The 16,882-nt window shown below is 42.2% G+C and overlaps 1 protein-coding gene and 1 pseudogene across 1 annotated transcript; one reads left to right on the top strand and one right to left on the bottom strand.

Moving 5' to 3' along the window:
* Window positions 1–5,392: 5,392 nt before the first annotated feature.
* Window positions 5,393–5,827, bottom strand: LOC107966912 (FXYD domain-containing ion transport regulator 6-like). Its single transcript, XM_054659473.2, has one exon. It carries the CDS (start codon window positions 5,681–5,683, stop codon window positions 5,396–5,398), a length of 288 nt encoding a protein of 95 aa, XP_054515448.1. The 5' UTR covers window positions 5,684–5,827; the 3' UTR covers window positions 5,393–5,395.
* Window positions 5,828–8,349: 2,522 nt separating this feature from the next.
* Window positions 8,350–16,882, top strand: part of LOC450411 (zinc finger protein 37A-like) — a 33,247-nt pseudogene continuing 24,714 nt past the window's right edge.

Here is a 16,882-nt window from a genome sequence, read left to right as displayed (position 1 = left end):
ATCATGTAGCCTTATAGTTTCCCCAACATCTAATATATATTCTTCCAGTAACTGGAGACTGAGATGCTGCAGGGCCAGACAGCTGTGTTCTTAGCCAAGTGACAAGCAAGGCTTTGTTGGGCTCTTTTTACATTATTCACCTTAGAGTCCAAGCTGAGCAACTCAAAACTATACACATGGGGCCAGAAAATCATCAGCCTCTGAGGGTCAGCTATATGATCTTACAAGAGCTCATTAGAGATGAAAAACTGCCTTGTAAATTCCAAAGCGTATCTCTAGCTCAAGATTGCCTCTCTTCATATTGTCTCCTTTTTTCCAGTGGCTCCAATAGACAAAAACTGTAGCAAAAATTGTTAATTTTGGGGACTTGTTCTGTTTCCAGTATTGAGAATTTAAATTCCAAGCTGCCCACTAGCTGCAAAAAGCAAGGAAGTTGTATCACCTTCACTTTCCACTGCAGCTTTTCCTGATAAGTGTGTTCCCTCTAGAATTTATGAAATTGAAAGCATTTAACATTTTATATCAATTTTATCATATTAATACATCTAGATGTAATAGCCACAAAACACAAAGCCATTAAATTTTTTTTTCTGTTGCAAACTAAATCCATAGCAGTAAATCCAGCATTTGCAGTTAGGTTAGCATTACTGCTGTGGGAAAGATTCAGGTTGGAAAGCAGATGGGGGAGGGTACAGGGGATGGTAAAGAAGGAGGCAGCTCTTGCAACAGGGCAGCAGCTGGGCTGAAGAAGAGGCTGGATGGAGTCTTGGTGCCCTCCCCACCCTCCCACCCTCCCACCCCAGCTTTGCTCCAGCCCTGAGAACTTCTAACATTTTTGGGGCCACCTAACACTCACCTTTATAATTTGTCACTGTTGTTTTTTTTCCCTCCCACCTGGAGAAGAGAATAAAAAACAAAGCCAATCCCCAGATGTATACTTTCCCCCTCACTTCATCCAGCACAGCTCAAAGAAGCCAGGGTTGGATCCATTTCTAACCCCAAAGGTCACTGTGGCTTCTAACAGCAGATGGCAGTTCAGCTGCTGCTCTCAAACCATGGAGGGCTCGATAGACACCCAGTTATCAAAGGCTTATCACCATTCCCCTTCATTCTTCCTTTTCCCAAACAGTGATGGAGCCAAATCTTAGTGAATCAGGACTGTTCTAGCAAATTCCACTTCTGGGCCAGGTGCAATGACTCACACCTGTAATCTCAGCACTTAGAGAGGCTGAGGCAGGAGGATCACTTAAGGCCAGGAGCTCAAGATAAACCTGGGCAACATAGCAGGACCCCATCTTTACAGGAAAAAAAAAAAAAAAAGAGCCCGGGATGGTGGCACGTGCTTGTAGTCCCAGCTATTCAGGAGGATACATACCTGTAGTCCCAGCTGAGGCAGGAGGATCACTTGTGCCCAGGAGCTTAAGGCTGCAGTGAGCTATGATTGTGCCACTGCACTCCAGCCTGGGTGACAGAGTCAGAAGTAAAAAAAAAATTGCTTCTGATGCCAACTGTATTGGGGATTCCCAAGAACACTTCTGGGCTAAACAAATTGCTAGGAGGACTGACAGTACTTGGCATATAGTCACAGTATGGCTACAACTTATTACAGCAAGGTCAGCAAAGGGGAGAGGTCACAGGGCCATGTCCAGAGGAAACCTGGTACCAGCTTCCAAGCATCCTCTCCTAGTGGAGCCACATAGGATGTGCTGAATTCCTCCAGCAACACGCTGTGACAACAAATGCAAAATGTTGTCACAGAAGCTCCTTAGAGACTCAGTGCCTGGGCTTTTTATTGGGGGGCTGCTCGTGTAGACACTGTCTATTGTGCACAAATCAAGATTCCAGATTCCCAGAAAAAAAGCAGGTGTTCCGCAGAAACCATACTGTTTAGGTACAGTGAGCCATTTGATCAGTGAGGGAGGAGGGAACCCTTCTGAAATCCAGGTTCCCAAACCTTCCCAAAATTCACATTCCCAGATACCAGACAAGGATAGGATAGCCGTCTCAGGCCACTTCAAAGGCAACTCTACTTCAATTGATTTTTTTTCTTTTCTTTTTTTTTTTTTTTTGAGAAGGAATCTCACTCTATCACCAGGCTGGAGTGTAGTGGCGCAATTTTGGCTCACTGCAACCTCTAACTCTCGGGTTCAAGCGATTCTCATGCCTCAGCCTCCAGAGTAGCTAGGGTTACAAGCATGTGCCACCACGTCCAGCTAATTTTTGTATTTTTTTTAGTACAGACAGAGTGTCACCGTGTTGGCCAGGATGGTCTCAATCTCCTGACCTTGTGATTCACCAGCCTCAGCCTTCCAAAGTGCTGGGATTACAGGTGTGAGCCACCATGCCTGGCCACTTCAACTGATTATTAGTTTGCAAGTTTGTAATGCTTTCAATGGTTCAACCCCTGTTTGATGTTAGTTCTGAGTTCAGACTTATGAGTGACAGACACACTAAGGCAGCTGTGAGATTATCAAATTCACTCAGCTCAATTTTTGTCATGGTTGCTATTACCTATTTTTATTTGTGTATATTTGAATGCCAAATACCAAAATTCAAGCATATACTTTGTGATGAATTGTTTGAAAAGTGGAGATTTATTAAATGAGGAAAGATTCCTTTTGAAGCTTTTTGTGCAGTATGCAAAAATAGAGAAAGGCACCAGCACATAGTAACAGCTAAACGTGGAAGATGTATGATTTCCTCAACTAATACTATATAAAGTGGTAAACAAATTTTTTTATTAAAAAGAATTCAAGGCCGAGTGTGGTGACACACACTTGTAATCCTTGCACTTTGGGAGGCCTAGGTGGGTGGATTGCCTGAGCTCAGTAGTTCAAGACCAGCCTAGGCAACATGGTGAAACCTTGTCTCTACTAAAATTACAAAAAATTAGCGTGGCATGGTGGCGAGCACCTGTAATTCCAGCTACTCGGGAGGCTGAGGCAAGAGAATTGCTTGAACTTGGGAGGTGGAGGTTGCAGTGAGCTGAGATTGCACCACTGTATGATGGTGTCAACTGGGCAACAGAGCGAGACTGCCTCAAAAAAAATAAAAAATAAAAAATAAAAAGAATTCAGATTGAGATATAGTAATTGTAGTGGAAGTTGTAACTATCTGCCACACTATATAACAGCAGCAGTCTTTCAGCTCAAATGACAATTTGAAAGTACTACTGCTAGAAGTATTTTCTGATTCCAAAGATGCAATCAAATTTTGAAGAGCCAGGATGAAATCTACTGCAACAACAACAAAAGTAATAGCTTCACTATGATCACAGAGATGATCAATGATCTAAATGCCTCACCTATTTACAGCAGAGCCATGGATACAAGTAAGCACAAGGCAGAAGATATTTTCCCTTTGCTTCTGAACTGCTTTTGGTGGCGATAACACAAATACAAATTGTGGTTGATGTTTGCATAAAGGCACAGACATGCTTTGTCCAAGCTGAAGTACAGCATGAATGATTCCAACTTGTGGGCCGTCCGACCCACATTCTGCATCATGAGGTCCAAATAGCATCTGATGTTCTTTGCATTTTCATTGAAGTAACTGTCATAAAATTGTTCTCTTACTTCAGCATTTACACGATTAGAATTGAGTGATTAAAGGATTGTTTGATTTTTTTTGGCATTCGATATTCTTCATTTCCTTTGTAGTTAGAAACTCATTGGCTCCTGTAACTAACACAGTTGAGAAAGTTGTTAGTTTATGTAAAGTCTTGAAATAATATTTTAATTCTCAAGAAAAGATTCCAAAATTTTTGTTTACTTTAAAAAAATCCATTGATTGAAGTTTAGTTGTTTTTTGTTCATGGTTTTTTTTTTTTTCACTAGGAAACAAATATTTTATTCCTTTTTTCTGTTGTTCAGACAGATCGTGATACAGAAAACAGCAGTCTGGCACAGAGGCTCGGTTGGTTGATTTCCACAGGCACATGGAGGACAGGAAGTGTGGGATCTTGTTTGAGCTCCCGCTGTCATTATCACCTTTGGCCTCTTCCTCTACCCTCTGCAGCAGTGCTGCATGGAGCCTACTGGGTCTCTAACCTACCTCACTCACCTCTCTGACCACTGACAGGCAGCGCAAAGGATGCAGGAGTTCTCTGCTGACCAAGGGGACATGGGCAGAGAAGCAAAGGCCCCTTACTCTCCCTCTGTCCATTCCAGTGTGCTGGCAGCAACAGAATGGGAATCCTTCAGTCATCACCTGCTGGAGACTCAACTTCAAGGACGGAAGCCTGTGTCCACAAAAACTCGGCTGTAGGTTGAAGTCTCAGAAGCAGGAAGGTTGGAGATGGGTGGGATACCAGAGCCCCTGTGGTTATTGCTGATAAGATATGTAAGGGCTACATTCCCCAAGGGCAGATTAGAAGCCCTGCGCCTGGGCTGGGCATGGTGGCTGACACCTGTAATCCCAGAATTTTGGGAGGCCAAGGTAGGTGGATTGCTTGAGGCCAGGAAAAACCCCATCTCTACTAAAAATACAAAAATTAGCTGAGTGTGGTGCTGCCTGCCTATAATCCCAGCTACTCGGGAGACCCAAGCATGAGAATCCCTTGAACCCAGGTTGCAGTGAGCTGAGATCGTGCCACTGCATTCTGGTTTGGGTGACAGAGTGGGACTCTGGAAAAAAAAAGAAAAAAAGCAGCAGCCCCGGACCTGGAATCCCTGGGTGCTATGTGAAGGGCAGGGCAGATGGAGCCCCCTGGGGCTTCCCCAGGGAGAAAAATAACCGTGGAAGGGTATAGTAGCCTCCTGAAGGCAATGCTGGGCTCACAAACTCCTTGCTTTGCTTTGTATCTCTAATTGCTGATCTTCAGAACAGACTGAGGTTGGAGTGGGATAAGGAAGCGAGGTTCTTGTAAAAGGAGTGAAGAGACTCCATAAAGAAAGATGATGAAAGTGATGCAAACCTTCCCAGGTCCCAAGACAACTGGAGACTCCTTCCCATGCTCTAAAGGGAAGGAGCTAGACTCTCCAGGGAAAAAAGCAGACCCCCAGGAGTGAGAGGTGATGGGGGGCAGATAGGAGCAGATGGCCGCATGGCTCAGCCTCTGCCCAGGAAAGTGAGTCCACAGTTCACTAACAGTAATAACCATGAACAAGTAGCCATGAACATTACAGTCAGCAAACACACACACAGACACATCACAGGAGTTGGAGGAGCCTGCAGGCTGCAGTGGTGAGGCAAGAGATTCGTTGGATCATCAGGTGGAGGAATGGTGTTAGAAGGGACAGGGAAGGGCGTTGGGGGACACACAAGTTATTGGCTTCTCTTCGGGAAAGATTTGTTGCTGAAGTGGCTGTTTTCTTAAGCATCAACATTTGCATCTAAAAGTTCAAGCAGCTGCCTTCAGGTTCCAGAGGCTTCCCACTGGAAGGCTGCACTTCATTCAGCTCTCTGCTTTCTGGAGCTTTGTTGCATTTGCAGTGATGAGGTTCTCCACCTGGGCTTCCTCCTCTCCTGGGGTCCTGGGGTTCTGATTGAAACTGCACTTGCATCTGCAACCTAGGATAAGGAGGATCCCAATGGAGAAGAGGACCACAGCACATGCCAACCCCCTAATCCTCAGGGTCTGGTAGTCATAATGAAAAGGGTCAATTTGCTTCTCCCTCTCAACTGCATCGGCCAGGACAATGTGGGCCAACAGGCTGCATAGAAAGATCAGCACCGCCTCCATGGTGCCGGCACAGTCAGTCCCCTCTGAGATGATCCCAGGAGGATGTGTCAAGTCCCAAGGAGGCTGGGAGTGGCATGTTCATAGTTTTCAATCTCTTTAGGGATAGGATTATACAAATTGAAAGAGAAAACAATGTTACTGAAATAATCCATGGCATAATGGAACCTGAACCATTAAAGAAATAATGGAGGCTGGGCAAGGTGGCTCACACCTGTAATCCCAGCACTTTGGGAGGCTGAGGCGGGTGGATCACTTGAGGTCAGGAATTCGAGACCAGCCTGGCCAATATGGTGAAAACTTGTCTCTACTGAAAATATGAAAAATTAGCCAGACATGGTGGCATGTGCCTGTAATCCCAGCTACTGGGGAGGCTGAGGCAGGAGAATCACTTGAATCTTGGAGGCGGAGGTTGCAGTGACCCGAGATCATGCCACTGCACTCCAGCCTGGGAGACAGAATGAGACCTGGTCTGAAAAAAAAAAAAAATGGAATATTCACAAGTGTCAAGACTGTTCTTAAAATGGAAAAACATTAGGCCGGGTGCCGTGGCTCATGTCTGTAATCCCAGCACTTTGGGAGGCCAAGGCGGGCAGATCACGAGGTCAGGAGTTCACAACCAGCCTGGCCAACATAGTGAAGCCCTGTCTCTACTAAAATTACAAAAATTAGCCAGGTGTGGTGGTACAAGCCTGTAGTACCAGCTACTTGGGACGCTGAGGCAGGAGAATCGCTTGAACCCAGGAGGCGGAGGTTGCAGTGAGCCAAGACCATGCTACTGCACTCCAGCCTGGGTGACAGTGAGACTCCCTCAAAAAAAAAAAAAAAAAAAAAAAAAAAAGAAAGAAAAGAAAAGAAAAAGGAAAAGAAAGAAAAAAAATCATGAGCAGGAAAATAAATTGTGACTTGAAATGATAATCATTACTGTACTTGCCATGATGTCTTCTGAAATACATCTCATCCCTTGAATAAACTGACTCTTTTACGTGGATGGTACTAAATGCTTTTCCAGCATGGGAACAAGTGGGATTATCATCAGTAGTGGTAAAGAAGGGAATAGAAGCCGGGCGCGGTGGCTCACTCCTCTAATCCCAGCACTTTGGGAGGCCGAGGCGGGCGGATCACGAGGTCAAGAGATCGAGACCATCCTGGCCAACATGGTGAAACCCCGTTTCTACTAAAAATACAAAAAAATTAGCCAGGCTTGGTGGTGTACGTCTGTAGTCCCAGGTACTCGGGAGACTGAGGCAGGAGATTCGCTTGAACCCAGGAGGCAGAGTTTGCAGGGAGTTGAGATTGTGCCACTGCACTCCAGCCTGGGTAACAGAGTGAGACTCCGTCTCAAAAAAAAAAAAAAAAAAAAAAAAGGAATAGAAATGGAGAAAAATGCTTCTGTTTTGGTCAGTGGACATTTATTTTTTATTTTTAACTTAAACTTCAATAGCTGTTGGAGTACAATTGGTTTTTGGTTATGGATGAATTATAAAATGGTGAATTTTGAGATCTTAGTGCACCTGTCACCCGAGTAGTGTACACTGTACCTAATGTGTAGTTTTTTGTTTTGTTTTGTTTTTTTGAAACTGAGTTTCACTCTTGTTGCCCAGGCCGGAGTGCAATGACGCGATTTCGGCTCACTGCAACCTCCACCTCTCGGGTTCAAGCAATTCCCCTGCCTCAGCCTCCCAAATAGCTGAGACTGCAAATGTGTGCCACCACGCCCAGCTAATTTTGTATTTTTAGTAGAGACGTGGTTTCACCATGTTGGCTAGGCTTGTCTTGAACTCCTGACTCCCGCCTCCGCCTCCCAAAGTGCTGAGATTACAGGCATGAGCCACTGCGCCTGGCCATGTGTAGTTTTTTAAATCTCCGGCCTCCTTCCCACCAGCCCCCTTCTGAGTCTCTAAAGTCCATTGTATCACTCTGTATGCCTCTGCGTACTCATAGCTTAGCTCCCACTTATAAGTGAGAACCTACGTTTTTTAGTTTTCCACTCCTGTGTTACCTCTGTCAGTGAACAAAAAGTTATTTTGATCAAGAGATCCAACATACTCCTGAAGAATGGAAAATGCAGGTTTGTCATAAAAGATGGTATTACGTGGTTTAACAAATAAAATTTGAAGAGCAATTCCGAGTTATCTTTACAACAGTGTACAGGCTGTAATGCTCATGTCCAGCGTGTTTTCTCAGGGTGAGCGTCCAGTGGACCAGAACCAAGCAAGTGGAGCCACAGGTGCAAGTGGAGGTGGTGCCGCCGCGGCGCAGCGGGGCCACAGGAACCGACCGTGTCTGGAGAAATTCCACTCCTGAATTCTGCCAAACGAGGAAGTGTTGAGGACAGCCAAATCAGGGAGATGTAATTCATAAGAAACCTGTGTAATTTAAATACTCATAATTTATTTCAGCTAACGAATAAAATTGCAGTATTGCACTCGGTGCATCTGGGAACTAACTACCGAACGGGGCTGAAACCTCAGGCCGTTTCTAAAGGAGCGGCGCGAGGACTTCTGGGAAATGTAGTCTTCACTTTCTCAGGGAGCGGCGCGAGGGCTTGTGGGAAATGTAGCGTGCACTTTCTAAGGGAGCGGCGCGAGGACTTGTAGGAAATGTAATGTGCACTTTTTGGCCCCGGTCGCGGGAGCCGCTTTGGGCTTTCTGCGCATGTGCGCGGTGTGGCTCCAGGTTTGTTTTTCTCCGGTGCAGCCTGGTAGGGAGGGCTCCCGGCATCTCCCTGCGTCGGGGCAGAGGATGCCGAGGGTAGAGTACCGGAGGGCTGGAGCGAGGGTGGACTGGAGGTGCCGCTTGTCCTGGAGGTGGGAGAGAGGGAGCGGCTTTGCCGCCTGGCCTGCGTCCTAATCCTGCCCTGGTTCTTCTGCTCCCGAAGGGAACGCAGGTCCCGCGCCTGTGACAAGTAAGGTTGGATTTTCTCTCCCCTGAGGTGAAGGATGCCCGGAGGCCTCGGCAGGACCGCGCGGAAACGGGCCTTCTGCCCAAAAGATGCTGCTTCTCTCCTTATTCTTTCCCCTCAGAATCTCGCTGTCTCCTTCCAACCACCTGTGGTCGGCATCCCCGCGTTGTCACTGCGACGCAGAGGCGAGCGAGGGGGCGGGAAGCACCCGCGGGGCGGGGAGGGACCCTGCGGGCGCGGACTCCACACCAAGCCTCTGCTCAGCGTCACCCCGCTTGCTGTGTCCTCGCAGGTCGCAGCTTCATGGCCTGATGCCGTCAGGAAGTATTTTGAAGTCATCGTGGCTGTGGATTGGGGGATTTCTTGTTTCCACTGACCTGTGAGGCCGCGCACGTGGAGGGAGGCACCCCGGGTCCTCCGGCACTGTCCGGCCTCGCCTGTGTCCCTAGTAGCAGTGGGCATTTCCAGACGGTGCAGCTTGTGGCTAAAGTGACAGGAAGATGTAGGAGCTTTCAGTCTTGGATGAGGATTCGAACTGAAGGGCTTAGGCCCAGCTGTCTTGGAGCAAAACATCTGTTGTGGGGTGAGAAGGGAAAGGGGGGGTGAAGGTGCAGGGGCCCTCCTAGGAGGACATCGGACCTGTTGGGCCGAGACCTCATTAGAGATCTAGAGCACGGATGGGAGGAGCAGAGGCTCGATTTGTGTCCTGTCCAGACTCCCACAGGCTGGGTGATGGTGGGAGATTTGTGCCCATTCAGATGTGGCGGCAGAGGAGGGCAAGGCCGAAGGAGCAGACAGCACCGCTTCTTGGGGAGTTGTGAAGGCATCATGCGGAGGGCCGAGCTTAGCAGCCAAGTGGAGGACAGCACCCTCCATGCCTGGATTCGTTACTCGCTCGTTCTAGATATTGAGCTGCTGGCATATTGCAGCACAACTAGAGATGTACGGATGCCCCCATCTTGATGTTACAGAATCAGAGGTGCAGCCGCAAGAAAGGTCTGTAAGTTATCTATTTCGGCTTTATTTAAAAGATGGGGTGGGGTGACTGTTGACATTGACACATTTTGTTGTGGCAGAGTCAAGAACAGACACTGAGTCGCTTGAGGACTCAGGCAGGTGTTTGCTGCATTGACAACAGAGTAAGAAAAAATCCGTTTGCTTTTTAAAATCCAAAGATGGTTTTGAGAACCTGAAACCAAGTTAGAGCAAGTTCGTTTTCCTTCCAAAAAAACTGGGCTCTGCCGGGCGCAGTGGCTCACGCCTGTAATCACAGCACTTTGGGAGGCTGAGGCCGGCCGATCACGAGGTCAGGAGTTCGAGACCAGCCTGACCAACATGGTGAAACCCCGTCTTTACTAAAAATACAAAAAATTAGCCCGACGTGGTGGTGCGCACCTGTAGTCCCAGCTACTTGGGAGGCTGAGGCAGGAGAATCACCTGAACCCAGGAGGCAGAGGTTGCAGTGAGCCAAGACTGTGCCATTGCACTCCAGCCTGGGTGACAGGGCAGGACTCTGTCTCAAAAAAGCAAACAAAAAAAAACTGGGCTGAAAAATACATCACTTTTTTCAAAACCTTGTTGGGATTCTCTGGTTTATAATAAAGATTAAAACCTGAGTATTTTTGTTTAGCATCAGTTTTAATGAAAGTATTATGTTCCATTCTTTGGCTTTTCCTAACTTGCTTAATTAGTTTAATATATTGGTTTGCATACTCTGTTAGAGTACAGCATAAGTTGTTTATAAGTCAGTAGAAAACCAAATGTTTTCACATTTGAAAACTAATGTGTCCAAGCAGTACATAACCATGCCAGAGTCATGCATGGACGTGTGAGTATCTCCCTTTTAGAGATGTTTTGCCAGCTGGGAGGTGGACCTTTTTAGGCAAGTGACATTTCTCATGTTCTTTTCTTATTTGTAAGCTACACCCTCTCGGTTTTCTCTGCTCTGCCAACACTAGTGGAATATGATCACATCCCAGGTAAGTTGTTTATTTTTTCACAGTTTTACTTAAAAGTAATTATTGAGGTTTAAAAAATGTCTATACATTCATATAAAAGTAGAAATAACATCCTGGAAAATATAGAGGAGAGGTCACATTACAGTTCATGGGTCAAATGCAGCCTACTGTCTGTTTTTTTATGGTCCACAAATGAAGGATGGTTTTTATACTTTTAGGTGGCTGAGGGAAAAAAACCAAGAGTATTATTTTGCTTGGAAATTGTATGAAATTCAGACTTCACTGTCTATGAAGTTTTATTGGGACTCAGCTATACTCATGTATTTATGTATTGCCTGTTGGTACTTTCACACTACAAAGGCAGAGTTGACTGGTTGCAGCAGAGACTGTAATGGCCTACAAGCCTAAAATATTTACTGTGTGACTCTTTACAGAAAATGTTTGCTGATTTCTGATAGAGAGTTGATGAAGAGTAAGACAAAAATGTCATATAGGTGAATGCAGATCTTGTGATCTTACAGTTGTGAAACTGGAACATAAAACAGTTTGTTGGTGGGCTTTATTAGGTGACATTGTGAAACTTCTGATGACAGTCTTGCAGGTACTTAAAAAAGTAGTACAACAAAGTGAGTAATTCATGTGCAGTCCAGGGGAAAACTTAACAGATAGCAAAAGAAAGTATATGATTAAAAAATTCAAATAGGTCGGGCACATTGGCTCACGCCTGTAATCCCAGCACTTTGGAAGGCTGAGGCGGGTGGATCATGAGGTCAGGAGTTCGAGACCAGCCTGACCAACATGGTGAAACCCTGTCTCTACTAAAATTACAAAAATTAGCTGGGCATGGTGGTGCGTGCCTGTAATCCCAGCTAGTCAGGAGGCTGAGGCAGGAGTATCACTTGAACCCAGGAGGCGGAGGTTGCAGTGAGCCGAGATTGTGCCACTGCGCTCCAGCCTGGGCAACAGAGTGAGACTCCGTCTTAGGAAAAAAAAAAAAAAAAAAAAAAAAATCCAATGAATTGTGTAGCATTAGGACTCATGGTTGTTTAAAGAAACCGTCCTGGTAGGCTAGGGTGATCATGGGTTGTTAGGATGTGGCAGGCTTTGTGACAGCCTTAGAGACTGGGCAGAACTGGAATATTTGCAATAACTTTCGAGGGATTCTACCTAAAAAAAAAAATTGTGGTAAAACACACATCACATGAAATTCACAAGCCATTTTAAAGTATAGAATTCAGTGACTTTAGTACATTCACAATGTTGTACAACCATAACCACCATTTATTTCTGGAATATTTTCATCACACCAAAAGGAAACACAGCACCCTTAATAAGCAGTATTGTAACTTAATAAGCAGTTGCTCCCTTTTCCCCCCTGTGCTCCCAGCCCCTAACAACCAATAATCTCCTTTCTGTCTTTATAGATTGGCCTATTTTGGATATGGCATATGAATGGAATCATACAATTTGTGTCTGATCTCTCACTTAGAATAATGTTTTCAAGACCCATTTATGTTGTAGTTGTATATCAGTACTTTGTCCCTTTTTATGACTGAACAATATTCTATTATATGGATATATCACCTTTTGTTTATCCATTCATCTGTTGATGGACATTGGGGGTCATCCTGTGTTTCGCTATTGTGGAGAGTGCTCCTATGAGCATTCATGTACAAATATTTGTTTGAATACATGCTTTCAATTGTTTTGGGTATATACCTACAAGTGAAATTGCTGGGTGATATGGTAATTTTACATTTAATTTATTGTGAAACCGACAGTTTTCCACAGCAGGGTGCTTTGCAATCCATAGGAATTTTTAGTTAGCTTTTCTATTTCTGCAAAAAAGTATGTTGAGTTTTTGATAAGTATTGGATTGGGTAAGTATTAGAGTGGGTGATAACACTTTGGGGAGTGTTATCTTAATATTAAATCTTATAATCAATGAACATAAGATTTTTTTTCCCTAGGTCTTCTTTCCTTCATTAATATTTTGTAGTTTTCAGTGTACAAGTGTTGCATATCCTTGCTTAAATTTATTAAATAGTTATTCATTTAAATGCTATCGTAAATTATATGAAATTCAGACTTCAGTGTCTATAAAGTTTTATCGGGACTCAGCCATACTCATGTATTTATGTGTAGCCTGTGGGTACTTTCACACTACGAGGGCAGAGTTGACTGGTTGCAGTAGAGACTGTGATGGCCCACAAGCCTAAAATTTCTTTTGTTTAAATGCTATTGTAAGTGGAATTGTTAATTTGCTTTTTGACTGCTCATTGTAATGAGTACACAAATAATTTTTGAGTGTTGATCTTGTATCTTGTAATTTTGCTGAATTTGTTTCCTACTTCTAGTAGTTTCTTTGTGGATTCTTTAGTATTTTCTGCATATAAGATCATGTCATCTGCAAACAAAACTATTTCATTTCTTTCTTTCTAATTTGGGTTTATTTATTTATTTACTTGGCCTAATTGCTCTGGCTGAAATTTTTAGTACAGTGTTGAATATATGTGGCCAAAGCAGGCATCTTTATTTATTGTTAGTTTTTTGCTTTAGCAATCTTAACTATTTTTGGATGTACAGTTCAGAAGCAGTGTTAAGTATATTCATATTGTACATCTAATCACCAGAATTTTTTCACCTTGGGAAATTGAAATTCTCTACCCATTAAACAATAACTCCCCATTTTCCCCTCCTCCTTGCCCCTGGCAACCACCATCCTACTTTCTGTTTCTATGAGTTTCACTATTTTTGCTATATCTCATATAAGTGAAATCATACAGTATTTGTCTTATTGTGACCGGCTTATTTCACCTAGCGTAATGTCCTCAAGCTTCCTCAGTGTTGTAGCATGTGTCAGAATTTATCTCCTTTCTGATGTTGAATGATATTTCATTGTACCCATGTTTTGTTTATTCATTCATCTGTCAGTGGACATTTGGGTTCCTTCCTCCTTTTAACTGTTGTGAATAATGCTACTGTGAACATGGGGTACAACTATTCTTTGAGATCCTTCTTTCAGTTCTTTTGGTTATATACTCAGAAGTGGTATGGCTGGAACCTATGGTAATTCTATTTTTAATTTCTTGAGGAAACACCGACCTGTTTTCTACAGAAGGTGCACCATTTTACAGTCCCATCCTCAGTACACAGGATTCTGATTTCTCCATATCCTTGCCAACACTCGTTATTTTCTTTTGTTGTTTTGATAGCAGCCATTGTAATGGGTGTATGGTAATTTTTCACTGTGGTTTTGATTTGTATTTCCCTAATGATCAGTGATGTTGAGCATATTTTCATAAGCTTGCTGACCATTTATATATCTTTAATGGAGAAATGTCTGTTCAAATCCTTTGTCCATCTTTGAATCAGGTTATTTTGTTTGTTTTGAGTTGTAGGGGTTCTTTATATATTTTTTATATTAATTCCTCATCAGATACATGAATTGCAAATATTTCCTCCTGTTGTGTTGGTTGTCTTTTCATTCAGTTAACTGTGTCCTTTGATGCACAATTTTTAAGTTTGATGTAGTCCAATTTATTTTTATTTCTGTTGCCTGTGGTTTTTGGTATTATATCCAAGAAAACATTGCCACACGAATCCATTCTCCTATGTGTTCTGCCATGAGTTTTGTACCTTTAGTTCTTAGATTTAGGTCTTTGATTCATTTTGAGTTAATTTTTTTGTTTTTGTTTTGTTTTGCATGTGGCTATCCAGTTTTACCAACACTATTTGTTAGAAAAATTGTCCTTTCCCTATTGACTGTTCTTGACAACTTTGTTGAAAATCATTTTACCATACATGCATGGGTTTTCAAGATTATTTTGGCTAGTTGAGATCCCTTGAAATTCTATGTAAACTTCAGGATGATTTATTTCTATTTCTGTTACTATGTCTTCTTTGTAGACTGAGTTTTTTTTTTTTTTAATCAATATGTAGTGTTTTTCTCTTGTAACAATTTTTGATTTAAAGTCTCTTTTGTCTCAGTATAGCCACCCTGGCATTCTTTAGGTTACTATCCTCTTCTGTCATTTCAATTTCAACCTATTGTGTTGTGTGTTTGTATCTAAAGAGAGTGTCTTGTAGACAGTATATACCTGGATCATATATTTGTATTTATTTTGCCAATTTATTTTTATTTTTATTTTTATTTTATTTTATTTTTTTTTGAGACAGAGTCTTACTGCATCACCCAGGCTGGAGTGCAGTGGTGCGATCTTGACTGTCTGCAACCTCCGCCTCCAGTGTTCAAGTAATTCTTCTGCCTCAGCCTCCCGAGTAGCTGGGATTACAGGTGTACACCACTACACCTGGCTAATTTTTTTTTTTTTTTTTTTTTTTTTTTTTTTTTTTTTTAGTAGAGACGGGGTTTCACTGTATTGGTCAGGCTGGTCTCAAACTCCTGACCTCGTGATCCGCCCACCTCAGCCTCCCAAAGTGCTGGGATTACAGGTGTGAGCCACCATGCCCAGCCTATTTTGCCAATTTCTGTCTTTTAGTTGGGAGTTTAGTTTATTTACATTTAGAGTAAATTATAAACTGATAAAGGACTTATACCATTTTGCTATTTGTTTTCCATACGTATTACATCTTTTTTGTTTTCAGTTTTTCTGTGTATGCCTTCTTTTGTGTTTGTTTTTTTCTAATGTGCCATTTTAATTCCTTTTGTATTTCTTTGTAGTCATTATTTACCTAGTGTTAATACTTGGAATTGCAATTAGCATCTTGAATTTATAACAATCTAGCTTGCATTAATACTAACTAAGCCTTAATATTATGTAAAAACTCTCCTCCTATACGGCTTTGTCCCTGTCCTTTGTCTTCTTATTGTCTCATTTTATGCCTTCATAAATAGCGTGCACATTACCATAGATTTATAATTATTGTTTTATGTATTTGTCTTTTAAATCATATAGAAAAAAGAGAGAACATAAAAGCCAAGAATACAATAAGACTGGCTTTTGCATTTACTTACAGTAGTTACTTTTACCATTTGAATTTTTTGTGTGTTTCGATTGGAGTTACTGTCTAATGTCCTTTGGTTTCAACTTTAAGGACTTCCTTTTGCATTTCTTGTAGGACAGATCTAGTACTAATAAATTCTCTCAGATTCTGTTGATCTAGGAATGTTTTAATTTCTCTTTCATTTTTGAAAGGCAGTTTTGCCAAATGTAGAATTTTTGATATATATATTTTTTCTTTTGGCACTTGAAAGGTGCCATTATCCTACTGCCTCTGGCCTTCATGGTTCCTAATAAAAGTCTGGCTGTTAATCTTATTTCAGATCCTTTGTACATGGTTAGTCCCTTATCTCTTGCTACTTTTGAGATTCTTTGTCTTGTGACAATTTATTATTTCTCTCAGTTTGAAGTTCTTTGAGCTTATCCTAATTATAGTTTCTTGAGAGTCTTGGGCATAGAGATTCATGTCTTTCATCAGTTTGGAAGGTCTTCAGACATTATTTCTTCAGATATTTTTTGGTTCCCTTTTCTCCTCTTCATTAGCAACTCTTGTTATTAACTTGTTGGTATGCTTGATGTTGTCTCATGGATCTCTTAGGCACTGTCCATTTTTCACCATTCTTTTTCTCTGCTCCACAGAATGAGTAATCTCCATCAGTGTCTTCAATTTTGCTGATTCTTTGTTCTCTTTGAGCTGCAATCTTTTATTAAATCCTTTGACTGATTTTAAAAAAATTTAGTTTTTGTACTTGTCAGCTCCAGACATTCCTAATTACATTTTTGTAATTTTGTTCTGTATATTAATATTTTATATTTGGCAGGGCATCACTCACCTGTTTTCTGTTAGTTCTTTGTCTGGTTTCATTTAGCTTTTTGTGCACATTTAGAACAGTTGATTTAAATTCTTTATCTAGTAAGACCAATAACAAAGGTGTCTTTGAGGACAGCTTTTATTCATTTCTTTTTTCTGTGTGTCTGTGGGTCATATTATCTTCTTTGCATTCCTCATAATTTTTTATTGAAAACTGAACATTTTGAATATTAAAATGTGTTAATTCTAGAAATCATATTCTTTTCCCCAGAATTTGTTGTTGCTGTTTATTTTGCATTGTTTGTTTATTTTGTGACTTTTCAAAACTATTTTTGTAAAGTTCTTTGTTGTACATGGTCACAGAAACCTCTGTTCCCTTAGTTTAGTGGTCAGTTTGTGATCTGACAGAGATTTCTTTAATTGCCCAAAGCCAAAACAAAACAAAAACTATTCTGGTCTTTGCATATTGGCCCTGTTTTAGGGCGCTCTTGTAATGGTTTGCCAGGCCATTTACATCTCTGTGTAAAGCTTTACTTCCTGCTTACACTGAGCCTGAAGGTCAAC

The sequence above is a fragment of the Pan troglodytes genome, chromosome 8 (genome assembly GCF_028858775.2).
Source record: "Pan troglodytes isolate AG18354 chromosome 8, NHGRI_mPanTro3-v2.0_pri, whole genome shotgun sequence".
Lineage (NCBI taxonomy): Eukaryota > Metazoa > Chordata > Mammalia > Primates > Hominidae > Pan > Pan troglodytes.
Note: the sequence above shows the minus strand (reverse complement) of the source record. Positions and strands in the feature narration are given on the sequence as shown.